The 23,908-nt window shown below is 38.4% G+C and overlaps 1 protein-coding gene across 1 annotated transcript; it reads left to right on the forward strand.

Moving 5' to 3' along the window:
* Positions 1 to 13,646: 13,646 nt before the first annotated feature.
* Positions 13,647 to 14,603, forward strand: LOC118831317 (olfactory receptor 13C9-like). Its single transcript, XM_036738605.1, has one exon. It carries the CDS (start codon positions 13,647 to 13,649, stop codon positions 14,601 to 14,603), a length of 957 nt encoding a protein of 318 aa, XP_036594500.1.
* The last annotated feature ends 9,305 nt before the right edge of the window (positions 14,604 to 23,908 follow it).

The raw sequence follows: 23,908 nt of genomic DNA on the forward strand, positions 1-23,908 counted from the left end.
CCTGACATGTGTGCTAGGCTGTGTACTCCTTCAGGGTAAGGATTGAGCCTCATCCACCTTTGGGTCTTGGTGTGAAGTTGGCAAGAGGAGTGTGTTTGGGGTGCGGATAAAATCATGGGATTGAAGGTCATGGTATTACTGAACTAGAGCTTGAAGGGACTCTGAGGACTCTAACACCCTCATTTTACAGATGAGTAAACCGAGACCTAAGGAAGATAAATGACTTACCCAAAGTCATATTAAGGCTAAGAGACATCTTGATCCAAGGTTCTCTGACTCCAAAACCAGTGTTCTTTTCACTAGAGCATTAGAATACACTGACATTTTGAGTTTGAGAAGATTACAGGACAGTGGGGTGGGGATGCTCAGCAAGCCATTCATGGCATTTTGAGGCTTTTCCTTGTGCCATTAACCTCTTACTCTCCGTGCTGCAGACTCAATACATGAAAAATGTTGTAAACCAATCAGTAAATTCACCTTAGTATCTCAGTGATCACTAAAACTGAATACATAACCATAAAACTTTGCTGCTTGGTAAGCAATCTCTTATTTTTGCATATCAAGTGCTTCCTTCTCCAGAGACTACATTGGAATTTCAGAAAATGAAATTCTAGATATTTTCTAAGTTTCTAGATATTTTCTAAATACTTCATTTCACTTGACCAACTCTTAAAACACACTCTCGATGTGATCAGAGAAACTCTAAACTTCCATTTACCTTCTAGCATGTGTTATTTTCCTCTTTCTCTGCTGTTGACTTGATTTCTAAAGCATCTTAGAATCCCAACAGGCTTTGGGTTCCTCTCCTGGAACATTTCATGAAGTGATCAAACACAAGATTCTCGGAAACCTCGGCACCAATAACCTATTCTATCTGCATGAAAACCCTCACTGGGGAGATTTCTTCTCTCTCTTCTCCAGAACAAGATGAGAAGTAGCACAGGCACACCTGGCTTAGGCTTCTGATACATGAAAGAACTCATGCATGAGACAACAAAAGCCGATCTCACAGCATATCTATGTAACTCTGGCTCTTCCATAGTCCTAAATCTGGAACTAAGCTCTGGAGGACCAGGGCTGCTCTGGGAAAACAATTTCATAGATTCTTTTCAGGGACCTACTCCATCCCTTAGGCAATTTCAACTAATGACTCAGGAACTTCAGTATCCCCTGAGGAATATTGCCCCTAATCTTTTCATATTACTTAGACCCAATTATCTCAACTTGATTTTTGTTTTCTTGTTTTGTTTTGAATCAACCAGTTCTGGCTTTTTTGGAAATATTTTGTTGGGCTATCAGGCTTTTGCCTTAACGAAGACTCCTCAAAGATGTTAGAAATGTGAAATGTCAAGAATTCTTCTATTATTACAAATATTTCCTATCTTTACAGCAGAAACTTACCAAGAGTAAAATGATTCTTTAGATATGGACAAAAGTAAAAGAAATTATAAATCTGTGCAACTGAAACTGAACATCTGGGAATGCTGGATTTTTGCCCATAGAATAAGTGGAAAGTAGTAAGCAGCAAAGAAATTCCCTGTACTACCACTGGTCAGTACTTTGTTCAGCAACTGAAAGTCTAAGAAAATTCCTTGAGGCACAGAAAAATTAAATTAATTGCCTAGGGTCACAAAGTCAGTATATGTCAGAAATGGGATTTAGATCCAGGTCTTTCTGTCTCTGAGGCCAGCATCCTCTCCATTGCCACCCTACTTCTAATAAATAATCATGATGACTCCCGTATTAATATCTCCAGTCTTGACTACTGACAAGAGTTCTACTCAATGGAATTTGCACTGATTCCAGAGTTCCAGGACCTGGATTTGAATCCCTCCTGATTCTCTTGTTACCTCTATAATCTTGGGCAGGGCATGACGTCTCTAGGCCTCAGATTTGCATGTATAAAATAAGAGGACTGGAGTAGATGGCCTTGTAGCTTCTTCCAACTGTAAATCTATGATCATAGATGTCTTTAACCATTAGAAACAGTTGCCAGTGTCCTAATAAAAATTAAAGTTAGACAAGAGGGAAAGAAACTTGTTATTTTATAGTTCATATTGGTTAGTTATAAAACACTGAATAAAATGAAAAATCAAACACAACTTCAAACCTAGAAAGCGCACTATAGCCTCACACTACTGGACTCCTATTACCTACTCATTGGTATTTATTCACTTTTGAAAAACAATTAGTGGTTTTATTAGGAGTGCTTTTTAGTCTCCTCTATTGATTCATCTGGTATAGAATTTGGAGCCAGAGGACTTGAGTTAAATCCACACTGTTGTGTGAGGTGCACAAGTCACTTAATCTCTCTAGGTCTCAGTTTCCCTTTCTGTCATGGAGACCAATTTGAAGGGTATTTAAATAGTCCATACAAGAGATGACGAGGGCCTAAGCAAGGATTTTGCTTTTGTGAGTGGAAAGAAGGGGATGTCTATAAGACATTGTAAAGATCAGAAAATCACTAGGATAGGAAGCTCTGTAGAGGATGGGTTGGGGTGAGGAGAGATTAGAACCATGGAGATCAATTAGATTATTATTGCAAACCCAACCCTGGATTATAATCATCTGCTCCCTTCACTCCTGTGCTACCAAATGGACCTAGAGAACATCATAAAAGTGAGGCGATTGGGACCATTAAATTTTTATGTTATTTAATTCCAACTGGACCTTGATGGTAGCAAGGCAACCCCATTCCCCTCTAACAGATTCCTTATCTCGCTTACCATTGCTGTTTCAGACATTCTCATTTGTCCTCAAGCCCCAACTGAGAATCTCACATCATACTTCCCCTCCCCTCAAACTGAAGGCTGACCAGCATGAACTTCTGATTCTCCCCCTTTACTCATATTACATTTCTCCATCATCATCCCTCACTCTGCCTTCACTCCATTCTCTAATGAAGAGTCAGACCTCTTTACCAAGACCACCTCATCTATAGGTACTCTTTATCATTCAATCTCCCCTAGTACTTTCCAGCAAATTTGCGCCCCCTCCCCCACCAACCAAATCTTTTCTCTATTCTTCAATATCTCCTTCTATACTGGCTCCTTATCTGCTTCTTGCCTACTCATGTCTCTCCTATCCTTACAATGTCCTCATTTCATCTTCCCATCCCAATGGCTTTTGTCCTCCTTCCCGTAAACTCTTCGAAAAATACGCAGTACCTCAATTTCCTTTTTTTTCTTTCTTCAAACCCTCTGCAACCTAGCTTTAAAATTCAACTGTAACCGTAACTTTTCAAAGTTACCAGCAAATTATTTGCTGCTAAATCTAATTGCCTTTCTCAATCTTCATCCTTCCTGAGCAGTCTATAACATTTGACTCTGTAGGTTATCTCTTACTGCAGCCACTTCTCTGTGGGTTTTTGTGACACTGCTCTATCTTGGCTCTCCTCCTACCTGCTCAATCACTCCTTCCCAGTCTGTTTTGCTGGATCTTCATTGATATCATACTTCCAACTGTGTGTCCCCCAAGGCTCTGTTCTGGGCCCCTTTTCCTTTCCTCCCTGTACTATCTCATTTACCTGATCAGCTTCCTTGGGTTAAATTACCATCTATATGCAGATGATTTTACTGATTTATATATCTACTCCTAATCTCTCTTCTGAGTTCCAATATTGTGTCTTCAATGCAAGGCTTCTTTGAACTTTTGTCTCATAGTTATCTGAGAATCAGCATGTTTAAAACAGAACTCATTATCTTTTCCCCCAAATCTTCGCCTACTCTTAACTTTCTTATTATAGTTGAGGATAACACCATCCTTCCAATCACTCACTTTTGAAATTTCAGTGTTGTCATCAATTCCTCACCCTTCTACCCTACCTATCCAATTAATTTTCAATGTTTTCATTTCTACTATTGAAAGTTATGTTGATTCCGTATCCTATTGTTCCCAGTCCTGCTTGTCAATATATGTTGGGGGAAGCACTACCCACTCCCCCTAATATTTGTCATGTAGCCAAATCATCCTCTACCTGTGACCTTAGCATCCCTACCTGAAAAATTGTCATGTTCTTGTTACCTTGGGGTGGAACTGAGATGCAAGGGCCCCACTTCTGCTAAGGTGGACCCATCTGGATTGTCTTAAAGTTACCTATAAAAGCTGGCACCACTTTGAAGACATTGCTCATCTTCAGTGACCAGCTCATCAATGCGTTACTACTGTGATGTACTTAGATAAACTCCTTTTAATTTTCTTTCTCCTGAGTTCTGTCTCATTATTCAAGGTGAAAGCCCAAAATGAAGAATTTGTCTTTCAGCACTACGTTAAAACCTCTCCCCCTCTTACTCTATCTCTCTCTTTCTCTGTCTCTTTCCATACAAATATAGATTTATATCCCTTTCTCTCCACACACACAACTGTCCTAGTCCAAGTGAGAATTGATAAGGAAAGACAGTGAGCCATGCATTAAACTCATTGAGAAAGGAGATAGACAGACTTAACTGGAGTTCAACAGATCAGGCCCACCAAGATCTGAATTGAGTGATAAATACGAATGCATAAACCTCAGAAAAGTTACAGGATGACGATATTAGAAGGATAATCTAGAAATTATAATGAGGAGTTGGGGTAAAGTATCCTTATCCAGGAGGGACCAGGAAGAGAGTAAAATCCCTGTGTATGCCTGCTACACTAATATTTTACTGTACTTAAATAAAGTGGTGCCATATTTCTGTAACTCAGAGTGATGTCCAAAGTGACAATTAATCAGTGGAACAAGATAAAGAAATGTGAAATTTTTCCTGCTGTCTAGTTGTTCAAAGTTTGGTTTCCTTATTCCTTGAACTATTGTGCGGTTCCCAAATGTAACATATAAAGCAACAAGCATATAAATGCCAAAGAGATGCAGTGTGGCCCGGGGGCTGGGCTTGGAGGCAAGAAAAACTGGGTTCAAGTTCTGCTTGTGACAAATGACAGAATTGTTAACATAATTGTTAATGTAAAGACAGAAAATTGTTAATGCCAATTATGATATGGATTTCCTAAACCTCTTAGTCTTCATGACAATGTTAAAATTCCAGTAATGTCCTTACATTCCTACCCTTAAAATAATGAGATTAGGTTAAGCTGAATCATACCCTAGGTCCCCCTAGCCAGGGATGTTGCCTTGAGGAGACCCCAGCTCAAGCTGAATCTCAGCTTCTAGTGTCCTTGCCCCTTTCCTTTACGATCCATGGTGGGAGGACCAAAACAATCAAAATGAAATGATTTTCTTTTCTGGGATCGCCCGGGGCCACTTGGGTCTCATGAGCAGGCCTTGCTACCTCATATTTTCTCTTCTCCCTCTCCTCCCTAAACTATAAATGGATCTCTTTGGTCGGGAAATCCACTGGACATCCCCCAGGGAGATAGGTTTGCTACCCTATTATCTCAATTAAAAATGAGGAATAAAGATTCCTCAACTTATGGTTTTTATTTATTTCAGTACTTGACACATATAATAGCTATGTGACCATGGTAAGTCTGTTAACACCTTAGTGTCTTCGTGAAATTTTCTAGTTACTTTCCATCTTATGTGTGTATACCATATATCACTACCTATCTATCATCTCTCTCTCTCTCTCTCTATATATATATATATATATACATATATATATATATGTACATGTACATATACATCTATATGTATAGGTACACATATAATGTAGGTATATATGTGTATGTATATAAATAAATATATACATACAGCACACACATTCTATCCCATTAGATTGTAAACTTCTTTTTTGTTTTTCTTGTTTATTGATGGTTTTGTTAGGGGAGAGAGGAGTTAGCTTTAGTGTTGCCAAAGAAAAGAACAAAAGAAAGAAAAGAGAATCATTGGAATTTTTTTTTAAAAATTTATTTATTTAGTTTTAGTTTTCAACATTCACTTCCATAAGACTTTGAGTTCCAAATTTTCTCCCCATCTCTCCCCTCCCCCTCCCCAAAGATGGTGTGCAATTTGATATAGGCTATACATATACATTCATATTAAACCTATTTTCCCATTAGTCATGTTGTAAAGAAGAATTAGAACCAATGGGAGAAACCACAAGAAAGAAGGAACAAACAAAAAAAGAGAGAGTAAATAAGACACTTTTGATCTCCATTCAGACTCCTTAGTTTTGTTTTGTTTTGTTTTTTACTGGATGTGGACAGTATTTTCCATCATGAGTCCTTTGGAGTTGTCTTAGATCGTTGCATTGCTAAGAAGAGATAAGTCTATCAAAGTTAGCCATCACACAATGTGGCTGTTGCTGTGCAAAATGTTCTCCTGCTTCTGCTCACTTCACTCAACATCAGTTAATATAAGTTTTTCTAGGTTTTTCTGAAGTCCATCTGCTCCTCATTTCTTATGGCACAATAGTATTCAATTACATTCATATACCATGACTTGTTCAACCATTCCCCAATTGATGGGCATCCCCTCAATTTCCAATTCTTTGCCACCACAAAAACAGCTGCTATCAATATTTTTGTATACGTGGGTCCTTTTCCCATTTGTATGATCTCTTTGGGATGCAGACCTAGAAATGCTATTGTGGTATTACATTGCATAATTTTTAAATGCAGAGAAGAGAAAGAAACTCAAAAGGAAACACAAACAAGCAGGACAGCTTTGAAAGAAACACGTACTTTAATGAGATCAAGAAAAAAATAGAGACTTGAAGATTCACATACTGATCTTTTCTCTCTCCTATGAATAAAGAAATTTTGTGCTGTTCATTAAATTCAGAGGTTTTTTTTTTTTTAAAGAAAGTAAGCTCCTTGGAGCAGGGGATGTTTTTTGCCTGCCATTTTATTCCTGGGGCTCAGCAAGGCGCTTGGAGCAGAGTGTCAGCTTAAGAAATGCTTGTTGAGGATTTGCAGGTGAGTTGGTCTAGTGGACAGAGTTCCCACACTGAGACTCCTCATTAACTGATGAAACCACAAGGTTAGACCAAACAAATACAAACCAAAAAAAAAATCAGAGTTAAATAGAAATAGGTTTAAAAATTATGCCCTCGTTTTGTTGACACCTTAAAGTGGTTTTATTCATATTGATATATTTTATTTTACATTTCCTTCAGCTGAGAATATATATCATCTGTGCTGCAACTGTCTCCTAAAGTACTGCAGGTCTTACCAGCTGCCATGCCTTTGTGTCCTACTGCCACCTTAACTTTCAATATAGCTTATATGAACCTTGGGGTATTGACCATACCTCAACTGATATTCCCTTAGGATTTCCCAGCCTTTGGGGTAGCTAGGTGGTGCAGTGAGTAGAGCACCAGCCCTGAAGTCAGGAAGGACCTGAGTTCAAATCTGGCCTCAGACACTTGACACACTTACCAGCTGTGTGACCTTAGGCAAGTCACTTAACCCCAATTCCCCTGCCTTCCCCCTTCACAAAAGGATTTCACAGTCTTTACATCCTCAAGCTGAACTTTCTTTTATGTGTTCCCTCCTCCAATTAGACTGTGAACTTTTTGAAAACCAAGATTATCTTGAAGCTTAGCACAGTTCTTGGTAAATAAAAATTTTCTTAATATTTTTTAAACATTCAACTATTCATTCTGTTTGTTGCTGCTATAAATATTTTATTATATGTGGGGCCCTTCTTTCTATCTTTGTTCCTGGGATATATGCCCAATATTGGGGTCTCTAGGTCAAAGGGAATGGATGCTTACTCTTTTTTAGCATAAGTCTAAACTGCTCTCCAGAATTGTTCGATCAATTCACTGGCCTGCCAACAGTGTATTATTGTGGCTGGCTTCCCTATTCCAACACTGACTATTTCCATTTTTTTTGCATCTTTGCCGATTTGGGGGATGTGAGATGAATCCTGAATGCCTTTTCTTTGCATGGAAGTAGATCTGAATTCCCTCTAGCATTGTTCTCCCCATTGATACAAATAATCAACATCTGGGACTTCAAGTTATTTTACTCTATGGCCAATAAGTTTTGAGAGGGTGAACTGAGCAGTTTGGACAAAGCTATTAGAATAGATACAGAGGAAATTCTTCATCATAATCATGAGGTGGATTAAGGAACAAACACTTATCCCTGATAATCTTTCCATTTGAAATCAGAAAATGAATTCTATGTAATTAGGTCTTTAGGGCATTGTTCCTGAAGTACTAAAAAGTTTTGAAGTTCTACAAGCGATAATTTTAAATTACTTCAGGGACAAAATAAATCCCTAAGAACAAATAGGCATTTAAGGGGCCTTCTAGAGCCCATGGCTTGTCCTTTTGAAATGGGCCTCCACTATGGAGTCAATGATTCTGTCCGGGCTGCCTGCCAAATGACATTGTCCTTAACCTTAAATTCTGTCTTTTCTTCATTCTCTCTCCCTTTATGAACAATAATAATTTCAGTATACCACCTTGATAAGTTTTCAGGAATAAATATGTCCTGAACATACAGGGTTTTTCACTCGTTATAACAGCAGCTTCACCAGAGAATTGAATAATCGTGACATCCTGGAATAATGCATCTCCCCTTTAGGACTGACTTCTTTGGGAACCCATCAGCTAAAGAATCTTCAAAAGCAGATTGAAAAAAGTTGAAGTGGAAAATAAAAGGAAAGCAAACTTTTGGGAAAAGGTAAATTGAGTTGAAGACCGTACACATTCTGATCAGTCAGTCTTGAGCAACAGAGCAATGACTAATGCTACTGAGTTGAGTTAAGTAAATGGTTGCAGAGAGGAAGATTTCGGCTCCATGTAAGGGAACTGTTTCTAATAATAAATACTGGCCCAAAATGGAATGGGTTTTTTAATGGAAGAGCGTTCCCATCCCTGGAGGTCTTTAACCAGAGATTAATTTGGGTTGATGGGGGTTATTGAAGGTACACATCCTATCCTACTAAGATTATATGGTTCTATATAGCATGCCTTGTAAACACTGTAAAGTCTTATCATTGTGAGGTTGCCATGCAAATATGCATTTGTGTTCTAATCAAAGAATGTAGATCTCTATCATCTGAACTTCTAACAGTTTAGTGCTTACAGGGTGTTCAAATCTGCCCTCTCAGTAACTGTGTGTGTGAGGAGTCGTAGTCGTAGTCATAGTAATAGTAGGTGCAGGAGTAGGAGTAGGAGTAGGTTAGAGTGGACATTGAAGAGAAAATAATCCAACATATTCTATCTCCATTGGTATTAGGATAGATATCAATATTCCTCTCCTCTCCTCCTCCTCCTCCTCCTCCTCTGCCTCCTCCTCGTCCTCCTCCTTCTCCTCCACCAACTCTGCCTCCTCTTCCTTTTCCTCCTCCCACTCCTCCTCCTCTCCCTTCTTCTTCTTCTTCTTCTTCTTCTTCTTCTTCTTCTTCTTCTTCTTCTTCTTCTCCTTCTTCTTTTTCTTCTTGTCCTCTCTCTCTCTCTCTCTCTCTCTCTCTCTCTCTCTCTCTCTCTCTCTCTCTATCTCTCTCTCCATCACATAGAAGAAAAGCAAAGTTGTGTCATTGCGTTACTGCCTATGCCTTAGAGGACAAGTATGAAAGTGCTAGTATATATCTTTCAATTTCTAACATTTTTTTCTTTTCCATAAATCAACCATTAAAATTAAATTGATGTTTGGATGAAGTTCATGAGAGACGAATGAGTCTCTGGAAAAATGACATTACTCTGAAATCTATGCTTTCCGTGCCTGTTGCAGCACAGAACGAATGTGTCTCCTGTATTGCCTGTTGCTCTAACATGGTTATAAACTAGTGGAGTATCAGGAGTGGAAGACTCAGGAAAATGGAAAGGCCATGAAGGTAGTGGAAGATAGAGAATGATGCATGCAAATTGAGTAAGGAATACTGACTATATGGAGAGAGGAAAGGGAAGGAATGTGTGCCACTGATGATCTAGAAAAAATATTGGCTTCATATTCCAGCCTACATTAACAGCAATTTTCTTCTTGTAATGGCGAGGGTGAAGAAGCAGGCAGCACAGGAACATACCAGGTCACTCAGAGCTCCTTTCTTTTGCAGGCATCTCTTGGCCCCTAAAGAAAATTTCTTTCTTGAACCACCTCACCCAAAGAGGAGGTAGATGTCCCTGTTATGCTTTCCAAAACCCTGTCCTACACTAACTCTTTTAGCCTTCAGGGGTTCTATTTGTGAGTTCTGATAGGCATATTCCAAAGGCATAGAGGTCCAAAGAACAACCATTCCAAATGTCAATAAGCTGCCCAAGAGTGTACCATGTAAAGGATGCCTTTCCAGAGAAATGAAAAGATAACAGATGTCAGTTCAAACAGGTGTCATTCAGTTCATCACCAGGCTCCGATATCTAGCTTCATGACTTTTATTTTAGGAAGCACATGAGTAGAATTCAATAATGATGGTGCAGGCATAGTACAGGACCCAGGTTCAAGAATGAGCAAAAGGCAAACAAAAAAGGAAACATAAATATGATATTGAAAAGATAAAACTGAGTATTACTATAAAACGACACCTAGAGTAAAAATGCCACAAGCAGCAGACTACAAAGAAAAAACCAAGCTTCTGTTCCTTCCTGTATAGCTTCAAAAGATGGAGATTTTCCAACTAAAAACAGAAAACTTAACATGGTTTTTTGATCCTTAATAAGTTTAGCAGCAAATGAACTAGAACATTATGTTGTTTTGGTGAAAATTAGTTTTATTGAATCTGTTATGACAAAAAGGATGCCCAGGGTCATCCAAATGGTTAGTGACCAGGGGAAAATTGGAGCCTGTATCTCCTAACTTCCATATCCTATCCTTATTGCACTAAAAACTGGTTAAAAAAACCTTTTTTCTACTTTCAGCACTCTTATTTAACATGGTGTAATGTGAGTTATGATAAGAGCTTCATTTAGATTTTTATTTTTATATCAATGTGCACAATGTGTATTTTCTCATTTGAATCTCAAAAGAATACTGTGAATGAAATATCCCTGCTATTATTTCTATTCACAGATGAATTGAGGCTCAGAATTTACAACTTGTCCCTAGAATTGATTGTACCTAATAGGAAAACAGAACAGAAAAAAAATAATTATTAGAATTAATATAGGTAATTAGGAATAGGAATTAGGATTGCACCTGCGATTTTATTACTATAGACATCAAAATAATATTTTCAAATGGTATGACTATTTGCAAAATATTCTCAAAAAATTAAAATACTAGATGAGCTGAGCAAAGTTGTAAGAAATGAGCTAATAAGATTTAAAAAGCCCATTTTGTATCCTCTCAAGAAAATATGACAAAAATAGAAATCCAGCAAATAGAACTGTAGTCTCAGTAATGTAGACTTTCCTTCCAATGATGAGGATTATAACACATCCATCCTTGACAATATCTTCCCATAAATTCACCATTGGGGATTCACTTGACTCACTTGGTGATCTTTTTGGTATTTTCTTGGCAATGCCTAGGTATCAGAAGAATATGTGGACTGTACACTGGTCATTTCTTGCTTTCTGGAAATAAATATATTAACTATCTGAGCATTAGCTTACCTCTTCATATGTATAATTTTATAGCAATAAGTAAAATTTTGGTTATAAAAAGGATGATCTTAATCATTGGAAGAAAATTCAATGTTCATGAGTGGATTAGTTAAAAAATGACCATTGTTATTAAAATAATTCATTGATATATTTTAATAGCAATGGAAATGCCAATGTTTTCTTTGTAGAAGTAGATTAAAATGAAGGAATTTATATAAAAAAACAAATTGTCAAAAATATTAAGTTAAGTGACTCACCCAGGATTCCACAGTTATGGGTCAGAGGCAAGACTTGAACTGAGGGCTTCATGAGTCATAGGCTGGCTCTCTAATCACTATGTCATGCTGCCTCCCATGGAAGATACTAATGTTTTTTTTATAAAAAAATGGTAAATGAAAACTAGAGAAAGAATGCATTATATCATAAATTGAGCAGAAAGCTCAATAAAGGCAAAAAAATTAGATTCTTTCCTCACACTATGTAATATAAGAAATTTCACCAAACCCATTCAGTTCAACATTACTCTACATATGAACTTTTAAAAATAAGGTAAATGAAATGTATTTATTTCAGTCATTAAAGTAGATAAAATATCTATGTTAAAAATGAATGTATTAGAGCTTTGTGTTTTCAATTATTTTAAAATTATGTAAAAAATTTGGGCCAACAAAAATACATAATTATGGGAAAAATACAGTATATTGGGGAAAATAGTAGTATAAATATAAGAGTTAAGACATCTAAAATTGATAAGAAACCCAGGGCTCATTGGTCAAAAAATGTGAACAGACGATCTACAACAGAGGAAATGTACATTGTAAATAATCATTTGAAAACATGTTTGGATTTATTAATAATCACAAAAATACAAATGAACAATTTTGAGGTGTTACCTCACGCTAATGGCCAAATTGGCAAAGGTGTCAAAACAGTGCTAGCAGAGATATTGAGAAAGTTACATGTTCCAAAATGGTAACGGAATTGCAAATTAGGTTCACAAAAACTATTGCTGAAATCATATAACCCTTTTATCCAATAATCCCATTACTGAGACTATCCCAGGAGCACCAGCATGACTTTAAAGACAGTCATTTTGTCAAAGTCAACAGCAGTATTTATAATTGCAAAGAATTAGAAACCACCTAAATTAGCCTAATAGTTAGCAAATGGACAAAAAACAATGATGTATGAATATTCTTCGAAGGAGATCAAGCTGAAGATTTCATCAGGATAGGAACAGAGGATTGCATGGCTCCGTAAGAAAGGTGTAAGATGACAGGTGCATACTCGTAGTGCTCCATTGTTATCTTCAGATGTTGAGGGAAAGCAATGAAGACCTCTAATACATTGGGAAGCAGCACTAGGGTGAAGCTACGTGAGGGCAGGCATAAGACTCTCACCAGAGGGCCAGGCACAGATGAGTTGCAACCTGCAGAACAGCACGATTAGAAGTAACAGCCAAATTGATGAGCTCCCAGTTCCATTTGGGTTTTGAGCTACATCAGTCTATAAAGTCTTTGGCTATAGCCACGGCTAAGGACCATCTACTAAGTCATAGAGAAATTATAATTTCTGTATGTGGAGGGAGTGTATACACCGGAAAAATGATGATTCTTTCAAGTGACCACATATAATGGTAGACCAGTTTACGAATATGATAAATATTTGATACATTAAGAAATTTGGACAGATAAATTAAATAGTTCAAAGCAAAAAGCAGAATTGGAAATCATTGAGCCTCTATGTACCTCAGTTTCCTCCTCTGTAAAATGAATGGGTTGAACTAGATTATTTCTGAGGCTCCTTTGAGCTCTACATGCTAAGATCCTAATAATAAACTAGACAGAGAACTGTTTTTGTCACCAAGGATTCTCCACTTCCTTGTGACTAATATGGTCATTAAATCACCAAGAACAGGCTGGGGAAGAAGATTATTACTTTGTACAAATGCTCCTGAGCAGAGTTTTTGTGACAAGAATCTGCCCTTGGTCCACTTAAAGAGGCTGATAAAAGTTCAAGGTCAAGTTCAACCCTGACATTGTTGCCGAGTTCTAGATACAGCTTTAAAAATTTCAAATATATAGTTAGTGATGAGGTCGCCACTTGAACATTCAAGTTCCCAGTCAGTAGGTGACGCACAAATGTGGCTGAATAGTAATGGATTGGAATGTGAAAACATTGTTCTGTGTTCTCTGAATTTCTACAGGTAAAATGGAAAAGATAAATGAAACCACTGTGACCGAATTCTTCCTAAAGGGCCTTTCTGGCTATCCCAGACTTGAGATCATTTTCTTTGTGCTGATTCTGGTAATGTATGTGGTCATTCTTCTGGGCAATGGCATCCTCATTGTAATCAGCATCCTGGACCCCCACCTCCACACTCCCATGTATTTCTTCCTCAGTAACCTCTCTTTCTTGGACATCTGCTACACATCCACCTCTATTCCTCCTACACTGGTGAGCTTCTTATCTCAAAAGAAAAGCATTTCTTTTTCTGGGTGTATAGTTCAGATGTTCCTTGGCTTGGCCATGGGGACCACAGAGTGTGTGCTCCTGGCCACGATGGCCTTTGATCGCTATGTGGCCATCTGCAAGCCCTTGAGATACCCCATCATCATGAGTAAGAATGTGTATGTGCAGATGGCAGCTGGCTCCTGGATATCAGGGGGTGTCAACTCCTTGGTGCAAACGATTCTTGTGGCCCAGTTGCCTTTTTGCAGGAATAATGTCATTAATCATTTCAGCTGTGAAATCCTGGCAGTCATGAAACTGGCCTGTGCTGACATCTCTGGCAATGAATTTATCATGATGGTAGCCACTACAGTGTTCACTTTGACTCCATTGCTACTGATTGTTGTCTCTTACACCTTAATCATCTCCAGCATCCTAAAGATTCACTCAGCTGAGGGAAGAAGTAAAGCCTTTTCTACCTGCTCAGCCCACCTGACTGTGGTAATTATATTTTATGGGACCATCTTGTTTATGTACATGAAGCCCAAATCCAAAGAATCACTTAATTCAGATAAACTGCAAGCCACAGACAAACTCATTTCCATGTTCTATGGCGTCATGACTCCTATGATGAATCCTTTAATCTATAGTCTCAGGAACAAGGATGTGAAAGAGGCAGTTAAACATCTGCTAGGAAGGAAGGCTTTTAGCAAATAAGCACGAAAGACCTTGTACTTTGGTCCAATGAGTGACAGGAATTTATAGAAGAACAGCAGGAAAACCAATCAGGAGGCCTACTCAATGCATGAGTTCCACCAATAAATCAATCAGAAAACATATGCACCCACCATCTCCTGGGACCTATGTTTTATGCTGGTGACATAAAGATGAAAATAAAACACACCTTGCCCTCAAAGAGCTTCCATTCTATTGGGAGAGATAGCATGTATTCATATAAATATCTACCAAACATACACAAAATAAATGTAAAATATTTTTGGTGGGAGGCATGAGTAAGTCAAGGTGAGGAATAAGAAAAGACCTCATGTAAAAGATGGAATTTGAGCTGAGATTTGGACAAACTAGAGATTCCAAGAATCTGATAAAAGGCCTGAATCCTAGGCATGAATAGACTGTATAACCTCATGGAGTCAGGAGAGGGAATAGCAAAAACACCAATTTGGTTGTGCTTTATAGTGTATGAAGTAGAATACTGCATAGGAAAGGTGGAAAATTAGTTTGGAATCATGTTTTAAGTGGTTTTATTGCAAAGAAAGGAATTTTTATTGATCCTAGAAGAAATAGGGAATTACAGAAATTTAGGAAGTAGGAGTATGGAGTGGTGTGTGTGAGATGGCCAGACTTATGTAACTGGAATATTACTTTGTGAAAAATTGTGAATAAAGGGAAAGGCAGGATAATCCTTTACCACATCCACTGACTCTTGCTTGGTGTTCTCATCCTGTTCATTGTAAAATCCAATTAACTATACTGTATGCAACAAAACTTTTTAAAAAATCAATTGCATTGTCAAATTTCTCTCCCTGATGATCTAAATACTATCAGGCCCAGTTAGAATTTCCAAAACATCATGAAAGCTTCTTGGGAGCCATTGAAGTGCTGTTGAAAAAATCCTTGATTTAGAACTGGGAGATCTGGATTTCAGCCCTGCTTTCTCATATTTGCTAGTTCTATGCCTATGGGTCAGCCTTAACATTTTTGAGCCTCAGTTGCCTCAGGAAATTAAGGAAATTGCCATGTAGTTGGAAAGATGGGATATTGACCCAATATATATGTATGTATAATGTCAGCTCTCCAGATGCCCATGAGGATAACGAAACTTGTACCACTAACTATGTATCTGTATCTATACACACACACACACACACACACACACACACACACATATAATGACGAGAGCAAATATCAAGGACTGCAGGAACTCAGCGTTCAATCATTCAGCCTCTGTGTATCCACTGCACCACCTCGCTGCTGGGATTCAAGAGACAGAAAGACCATAATTGAACCTCAGTTATGGTGTTTTCAGGACAGGTGACCACAAGTAAGCCAAAACCTCACTACATTTCATTTGCATTTCTCATGCATAAAAAGAGAATCGGAATGCCTTTATCATCCATCTCAAAGTCTGGGAAAGGCTTTGTAACCTGTAAAGTGCAACATGTACTTTATCAATGGCTATTATCCTGCAATTCAACATTGGTCTCAAATATTTCCCTGGAGGAATGGAAATGGAATTCAGAACACAGAGAGAAGGGAAGAGACTGGGAGGAATGGAGATGAGGCTTAGGTGATGCACTTGTAGGGTTTATTAGCAAAAGGAATCAGGCAAACTAGGACCTAGGGAAATTGAACAATAGGTTCAGGTACAAATTCGGTTGTCTTTAATACTGGTCCTGAGAAACAGCTTATTCAAGGAGGGGGAAAATGCTAGCTTTTCTGCAAAACTATAGAAATGGTGGGTCCAGACAAGATACATTATTAGTGACTCAAATACTTCAAAGTGAATTTGCCACGTTCTTTTCAGAGACACCCCGATGATGCTCACATCTGGATGTGCCATAGGCATGTCAAACTCAGCATTTCCAAGACTGATCTTTTCTTTTCCAAAAATTACCCCCCTTTCTAAATTCCCTGAGTCTCAGAGTATCACCATCTTTCTCATAACCAAGATTCACAAACTAGAAGTCATGTTCAACTTCTCATTCTCCCCTTGGTGGAATCCTAATAAAGCTGTCCCCAGCCCCAATATTCTAACTTCCCCACTGAACAGCAGGCCCACTGCCTCTACCTAGCCACTCACCCCGCCCCCACTCAATCTCCTAACTTCTTCATATATGCCTCACTGCTCACTAGAACAACAGGTGTGGCCACAGACTCATATTTCTCACAGAACAGCAGGTGTCCATGTGAAGGGATCCCAGCCACTGCCTCGAGCTAGCCACTGCCCCCAGTCACATTCCTCGTATTTCCCACAGAAACAGCAGGTGTATCCATGCACTCAACCACAACAACAACCATCTAGTCTTAGGTGGACCACAATATTCAGCCAATTAGAAAGCAGCACCACCAGGATGCCCAAGCAGGATGTGGACCCCAAAACAATGGAAGAGACGTTCCCTAAGTAGGAACCTGTGAAATAATAGTAATGAACTGACCTGGAGTAAACGTATGACATAGAGAAGCTTATTATAACATCATTATCATACATACATACCCTCCCCAAATGGGTTTTTCTGTATGCATTGTGGGTAATTGCATGCACAGTTCCACTATGTCTGGGACCCCTCCTCTATTACCTAAATCCCTGAACAAACCCCTCCTGCCTTTTTAATATTCATAATTTCTGTTATGAAATTACAACTTTACGCTGTAAAATCCATCTTGCTTTCTCTGAAGTTGCTGGTTCCTCTTGGAACTTATCATGAGAGGCATCAATCTCAATAAATGCCTATACTTGGATTAGAGGTGGTCTGATTCTGAATTCTGTGAGACGGTTCCACCACAACACATCATGGAACTGCAACAGTTTTGGTGTCCCTGGGTGGGCAGATCCTAAACCCCAACAGTTTTGGCACAGACAGAGTTGAAAGTGCAACACCCTCCCATGTCCAATCAGTTGTCTACTCTTACCAGATCTACTGCCACAACATCTCTTGTATCTATCCACTCACTTTTACCCTAGTTCAGACCCTGATCACCTTACATTTATTACAAATATGTTCCTAATTCATCTCTTTGCATCTAATTGCTTTCTCCCCTCCCCAATCCCTACAGCTGCCAAATTAAGATTCTTCAAGCATAGCTCTGATCACGTCACTCCTTAGATCAAGAAGTTTAAGTGGCTCTCTATTGTCTCTACGATAAAATACAAACTCTTCTGTTTGGCATTTAATCTGGCTCCAATCTCTCTTTTGAAATCTACTATATATTGCTCCACTCAGTCAAACTGACTTACTTGTTTCATGTCCCCATATATATTACTATCAGTGACCCAGTTCTGTGCTTGTGTAGCAAGTCATATCCTATACTGGAATGCCTATATCTATTTAAGTCTCAGCTTAAGTATCATTTCCTTTTAGAGGCTTATTCTGATTATCCTAGTAGTTGGTACTTAATTTCCCTGCTCTCCAATGCTTTGACTCTGTGTGTCTCATTAGCAGAAATCAATCTCTTATGACACCAAGTATCCTATGCTTCATTTATCTTTTAAGAGTACCTTTACCCCCATATTCTCCATCATTGCTCTTGAGTAGGGCCCTATGATCTGTGGATATGGTTTTTATAACACTAAGAAGACACATGGAAACATTCACCCCGATTTCTCCATTCCAGGTACATAGGTTCTAACAATAAGTTCTCTGAAGTCACATTGAAGAGAAAGTCTTCTGTGTAAGATTCCAGAGGAATTCAGCCAAATTATCCCAAAGGATACAATAGAAGGATTTTTTCAGTGAATTTTTATGTACTAAACCTGAGTCATTCATTTAAGAATAAATTTGATTTACTTATATGTAGGGTCCATTACTAAATATCAAAACCTGTACTTGAATCTCAGGCACATCCCTTTTGAGCTGTAGCCTTGGGCAATTAGCCTTCTCTCCTACACATTACTCCTCTGCATACGCTATGATCCAGCTACACTGGCCTACTTGCAGTTCCTTCACATCCCATCTCATCTCTGGGCCTTTGTACTGCCTGACTGCATTTCTGGAAATGCTCCACCCCTCACTTCTGCCTCTCTTACTTTCCCTGACTTCCTTCAAGACTCAGCACAAATCCTATCTGAAGGATAGCTTTTTTAGTCCCTGTCCCTGCCCAGCTGCTAATGCCTGTCCCTTTCACACTATCTTGATATACTCTGCATATATCTTATATGGACCTAGTTATTTAGATGTTGTGTCCCACATTAGAATATATGCTCCTTCAGAGTAAGGATTATTTTTCCCTCCTTTCTTCATATCCCCAGCACTTAGCATAGTGTGTCCTATAATAAGGGTTTAATGAATGCTTGTTGACTGACTGACCAAGTTAACATCTGAAGGTCTCACTTTTCTTGATAGTAAAGTGAGTACAAGAATGTCTCTCCTACCGATCAGGATCATTTGAGGATCAAATAATGTATGCAAGGGGTTTTGTAACTATAAACTACAAGTTAATGGAAACTACTAGAATTAGCTATTATCTCTGATTAGAGTAGTTGATATGCCAGAGGATAAACATCAATTTTCCCTGGCCATATTACTGAGTTTTATACTTTGTCTATCAAATTTTGCTCATCTGGCCTAAGTGCAAAAGGAGTTACAGGAATAAGAAAGAGCCTTGAAGCCATTTGTTCACTCTAGCTTCTAACCAGTTTCTAGGAAAAACTTTTCAACTGAAGCACTTACTTCCTCCAGAGGAAGGTTTGAAACACATAGATGGTGACTTGTGAACAAGCAAGAGAAAGAACAGCTCTGCAAAGGTTGATTCTTTTGTCATTTTAAGGGATGAAGTGTATCTGCAGCTTAAAACAAGTAGAAGAGAAAAGTCAGCCATTGGAATAGAATAAGGAAATCAGATATTTCTGGTCTACTGTCCAAGTCTTCGCAGCATGTCTCCAAAATTTTGACAACACCCCCAAATTCCACAGAAATCAATATTAATACACTCTAAGTATAAAACATGAGGTATAGCTAAGAACGGGTTTGTGTAGTGTGCTCTCTTTATAACTAGATCATAAATCTCTTGAGAGAAAAGACTTGATTTTATTCATTTTTAAATTACTCCTTGCCACCTGATACCTGCACTATCTGTTAGCACAGAGTTTTTTCATAGAGATGAGTACTGGCCCATCGATTTATTTGATATATGTGATGCCACTGTGAGTAAACTTTACCAATCTAGGTCAACACTTTCACTGTAACTTGTAGTTTCAGAGAGTTGTCTAGACAATGAGAGGCAAAATAAATTGTCCAGGATCACAAAGGTAGAATCTGTCAAAGGTGTGACTTGAACTCTCATCATCCTTTCTCTATAGCCAACTATCCATTAAACTATGAGCCTTCAGGCAGCTTCACAAATATTTGTTTAATTTAATTGAACTGAGATGAATTACAGTGTTGCCTAGACTGAAGATTCAAACACAGATTTGTTTAAAATAATATAATGTAACACATTCCAAGCGATTGGACCTTGGGGACACTGTTCATGAAATATCAGAAAGTTTTCACTATGGGTATATATTCCAGTCAGAACTTTAAATTGCTTCAGGGACAAAGAAATCCCTAAGAACAAGAGATTTAAATTGCCTTCTAGAGCCTGTGGCTGATTCTATAGAGATTTGGGGGACCTCTACTACGGGTTCAGGTACTTGGTTCCCCTTGGCCAAATGAAATTGAGTAAACTCTTGAAAAATTCTTGAAACAGTTTAATGTCCTTTTCTTCCCACATTTCCCATCCCTGAGCAATTTTGGCTTCCTTTTATTCATAAGCATTTGGAATAAGTCCATCCCTGTACATATGTGGACTTTGGAAATTACATCTAACACATAATTGAAATGTAAATAGGACCATAAAATTCTGAAGCGACATGTCTCAGAAACACATCATCACACTGAAGAGCTTCTGAAAGTATGGGGCAATCAGTTGCTTTAGAAGGAAAATCAAGGCAAAGCAACCTGCAGCATGCTGAAGCCTAAGAGGAAAAACAACCTCCCAACTAGAGGTAAATGGCTGTAAAGACTAAAGATATAATAAGCCCTCAATGCTAAGCGGGACTCTGGTTCATGAGGATAGATTAGGCTAAACCATTAAGCTTGGGTATGGAATTTTTCTCACTGCAAAGGGACTCTTGGAACACAAAAAGATCTTCTAAGCAAGATCATCAGAGGCAGAAAGGCAGGAGGGAGTGAAAAAATTAAGAAAGAAGTAAAAATTGTATAGAAAAAAAAAGAATGTACAAAACCAACAGAGATGGAGATCTAGGTTTCTAATTTATACCAACAGGTATTAGATGCTAAGTTAAGGACTGGGAAACTTGTTCTCACAGAGTATGGAGAGAAGGCTGAATTTTATGGGAACATTCATTAAACTATAATGGTTGTATTTCTCACATGCCAGGTATTAGTTCTGATAAAAAGCAATCTGGTGTCTCTCCTGGTAGAAGGGCTAGAAGAAAGCTTCTCCACTATTCACGTTGTCAGGTAGATGATAAATAAATACATGAATGAATGTATCCATAATGTATGAAAAACATTTCTTCAGCACTTATGTATATAACACCACATTAAACACTGAGGATACAAAAAGAATGGCTATACGGTCCCTTTTCCCAAGGCACTCACTTTCTAATAAAGGGAAACAATACCTGTAAGGAGGTTTTAGCTACAAGTCAGATGGAAAGGCCACATGGTCCTTAGGGTACAGCAGCAAAACAAGTGCATCTTCTTGAATGCTATTTCTCCTAATAAAACCATATCTACTTCTGATATTGAAATATTTGACAGCACTGAGAACTTCCGCAGAGAGAAATGTATTTTATTTATTATTATAAATTATTTATTTATTATTATACAATTTATTTTATATCACGGCCTCTGAGGGGTCAGGGGTCATACCTCCTACACAGACAGTTGTCAAATCCTATCCCCACAAGGTTTGATGTTTTCAGGGGCTAGGCTGGAAGTAGGGCTGGTGTTCTTCATCTTGAAGAGATGCCCCACCTGAGCAACCAAACAGCAAGATCATATGCATGCAGTGTCTATGTTTCCAGTACCTAGGTATTAATGATGAATTATAAATGACTACAGATATCTGAATGACACTGAGATGAGCACCGCGCAGAAGAGACCAGCGTATGACGGCTATAAACACATGTGGAACTTAAAAGTAATCATGATCAGTGTAAAGGTAAAACTGTAACATCCACCATAATTTCGACCAAGTGATGCCTTCCAACTCAAGACTCCAGTTTGAAAAGGAATTTTATTGACAAGAGTTCCTTGTACTGAATGTCAAAGTTCTGTCCTACTGTACACATTTGGCAGGAGTAGAAAACAATAGACTCAGGAGCCCTGGTTCTGGGCATAAGATAGTCCAGATGGCTAAGTGAAAGATATAAGGTAATGCTAATACCACTGTCCCTGCCCTAAGTATTGTCAGAATTCTTCTTCAAACTTTTGACTTTTTTATTCCTAGAAATAACACTTTGGGTACCAGGTGTCTCCTACACAACAGATAATATCAATTGGTACAGAGCGCAAACAGCTGTGCTCTAGAATCTTCACTTACTAATGCTTTTCTTGTTATGTTATGACTTCAAGTACCTTTCACATTGTCTTTTTGTGTAAGCCTGCCTTTGTTCATCTCTGCAGTTGAACACTTGCCTGATTGTAATGTGGCATCTCATTGCCTAGATTCCTAGGCTGTTGCTATTGTTCCAGCATGAAGGGATGTCTTACTGCACAAGTGACAGGAGGCATGCATCAAAGTAGGGGCAGGAGTGAAATGCATTTTGGGTTGGGGAGCAGAGCTCATTGAAAATAGATGCTTCTCTTTAAAAATCGAAGATAGGTGTAATGATTGGGAAAAGTCATTGGTGTAACTGTGGTAGAACAGAGTGGAACTAAAAAGCCATTACACCTAGAACGCAGATCCCAGCATATCACTAAAGAGACCTTTCAAGAATGCATCCATTTTCTCTTGTGAAGGAAGATGTAACTTCAAAGCTCAACATGTTTTTGATTCTGTTTGTTTTTGGAGCTTGATTCATAACACATTTTTCTCAGAAGGCTAAATGGCTTACGTGTATGCTAGATGAATTCTGGCTGAGTAAAGGAAAAGATAAAACTAACATCTCTAGTAATCACTTAATAAATGCTTGTTTGATCTAGATAAGTGACTTTAATCATATCCTTCTGCTATACTTGTTATGACTTAGTTCTAAAAGTTCACAGAGCATGATACTCCAAAGACGCCAGGTGTAGGGCTGCGTTACCAACCTTTAGAGAAGGTATGAGTCTCTGGCAGTTTGTGGAGGTGTGCATTACAAGCCAAGATTAAACACGCAAATGACCAAGAATGTGTGAAAACATGAACTGCTATTACTTTATTAATATGATTATGTAAGCACTCAGTTGGAAGTCAGGATTTCAGGCATTGTTCCAAGTATGGATCCCTCAGCAATACAAGGCTTTATTTTGGACTTCTGCTACAAATTTTCGGGAAAACCTCTGCCTAAAGATCATGTAGGTCACTAAAAACACATGGCTTGTCCTACTGCCAATCTGAGCAAAGTATTAAACAGTTAACAAAGTAACTAGTGAGTGTAGATATCTGATAGACAGAGTCCTGACCCATGCTACCTCTGAGTGCTCTTCAGATAGTAAATGATAATACCTAGGATAAGGTGAAATGGTTCAAAGTCAAAGCGGTGGGGGTGAGCGGAGCAGTATGGGGAGAGAGGATGGCAGTTGGGAGAAATGACCCTCTTATACAAATAATAACAGAATTAATTTGTTTAAATATTTAGTGAAGTCCTACTAGAGGCATCTAGGTGCTGCAGTAGGAGTGCCAAGCCTAGAGTCAGGAAGACTCTTTATGAGTTGAAATCTGGCCACATACACTTGTGACTGTGGACAAGTCACTTAGTTCTGTTTGCCTCATTTCCTCATCTGTAAAATGAGCTGCAGAAGGAAATGGCAAAGTACTCCAGTGTCTTCGCCAAGAAAACCCCAAATGAGGTCATGAAGAATCAGACATGACAAAACACAAGTACTCAACAAGAAAAGGTCTCACCACATGTAGGGCACTATGCTAGGCATTGGGAGAGATACACAGATTAAGGCATGGTCCCTAATTTCAAGAAGTTACAGTCCAGTAAAGGGATATTAAACATACCTAATTGAATCTAATGCAAAAATGACACCATATAAATTCCAATGAGTCATGTGAAATCGGAGTGAAAATTAATGGAGGCCATTCACAGAGTTATATACATCATACTTACAGAGCATTGTACTCCA

The sequence above is a fragment of the Trichosurus vulpecula genome, chromosome 9 (genome assembly GCF_011100635.1).
Source record: "Trichosurus vulpecula isolate mTriVul1 chromosome 9, mTriVul1.pri, whole genome shotgun sequence".
Lineage (NCBI taxonomy): Eukaryota > Metazoa > Chordata > Mammalia > Diprotodontia > Phalangeridae > Trichosurus > Trichosurus vulpecula.

Bases quoted from the DNA above. Each gene is read 5' to 3' on its own strand.
- LOC118831317 (XM_036738605.1), top strand. From the start codon at position 13,647: ATGGAAAAGATAAATGAAACCACTGTGACCGAATTCTTCCTAAAGGGC.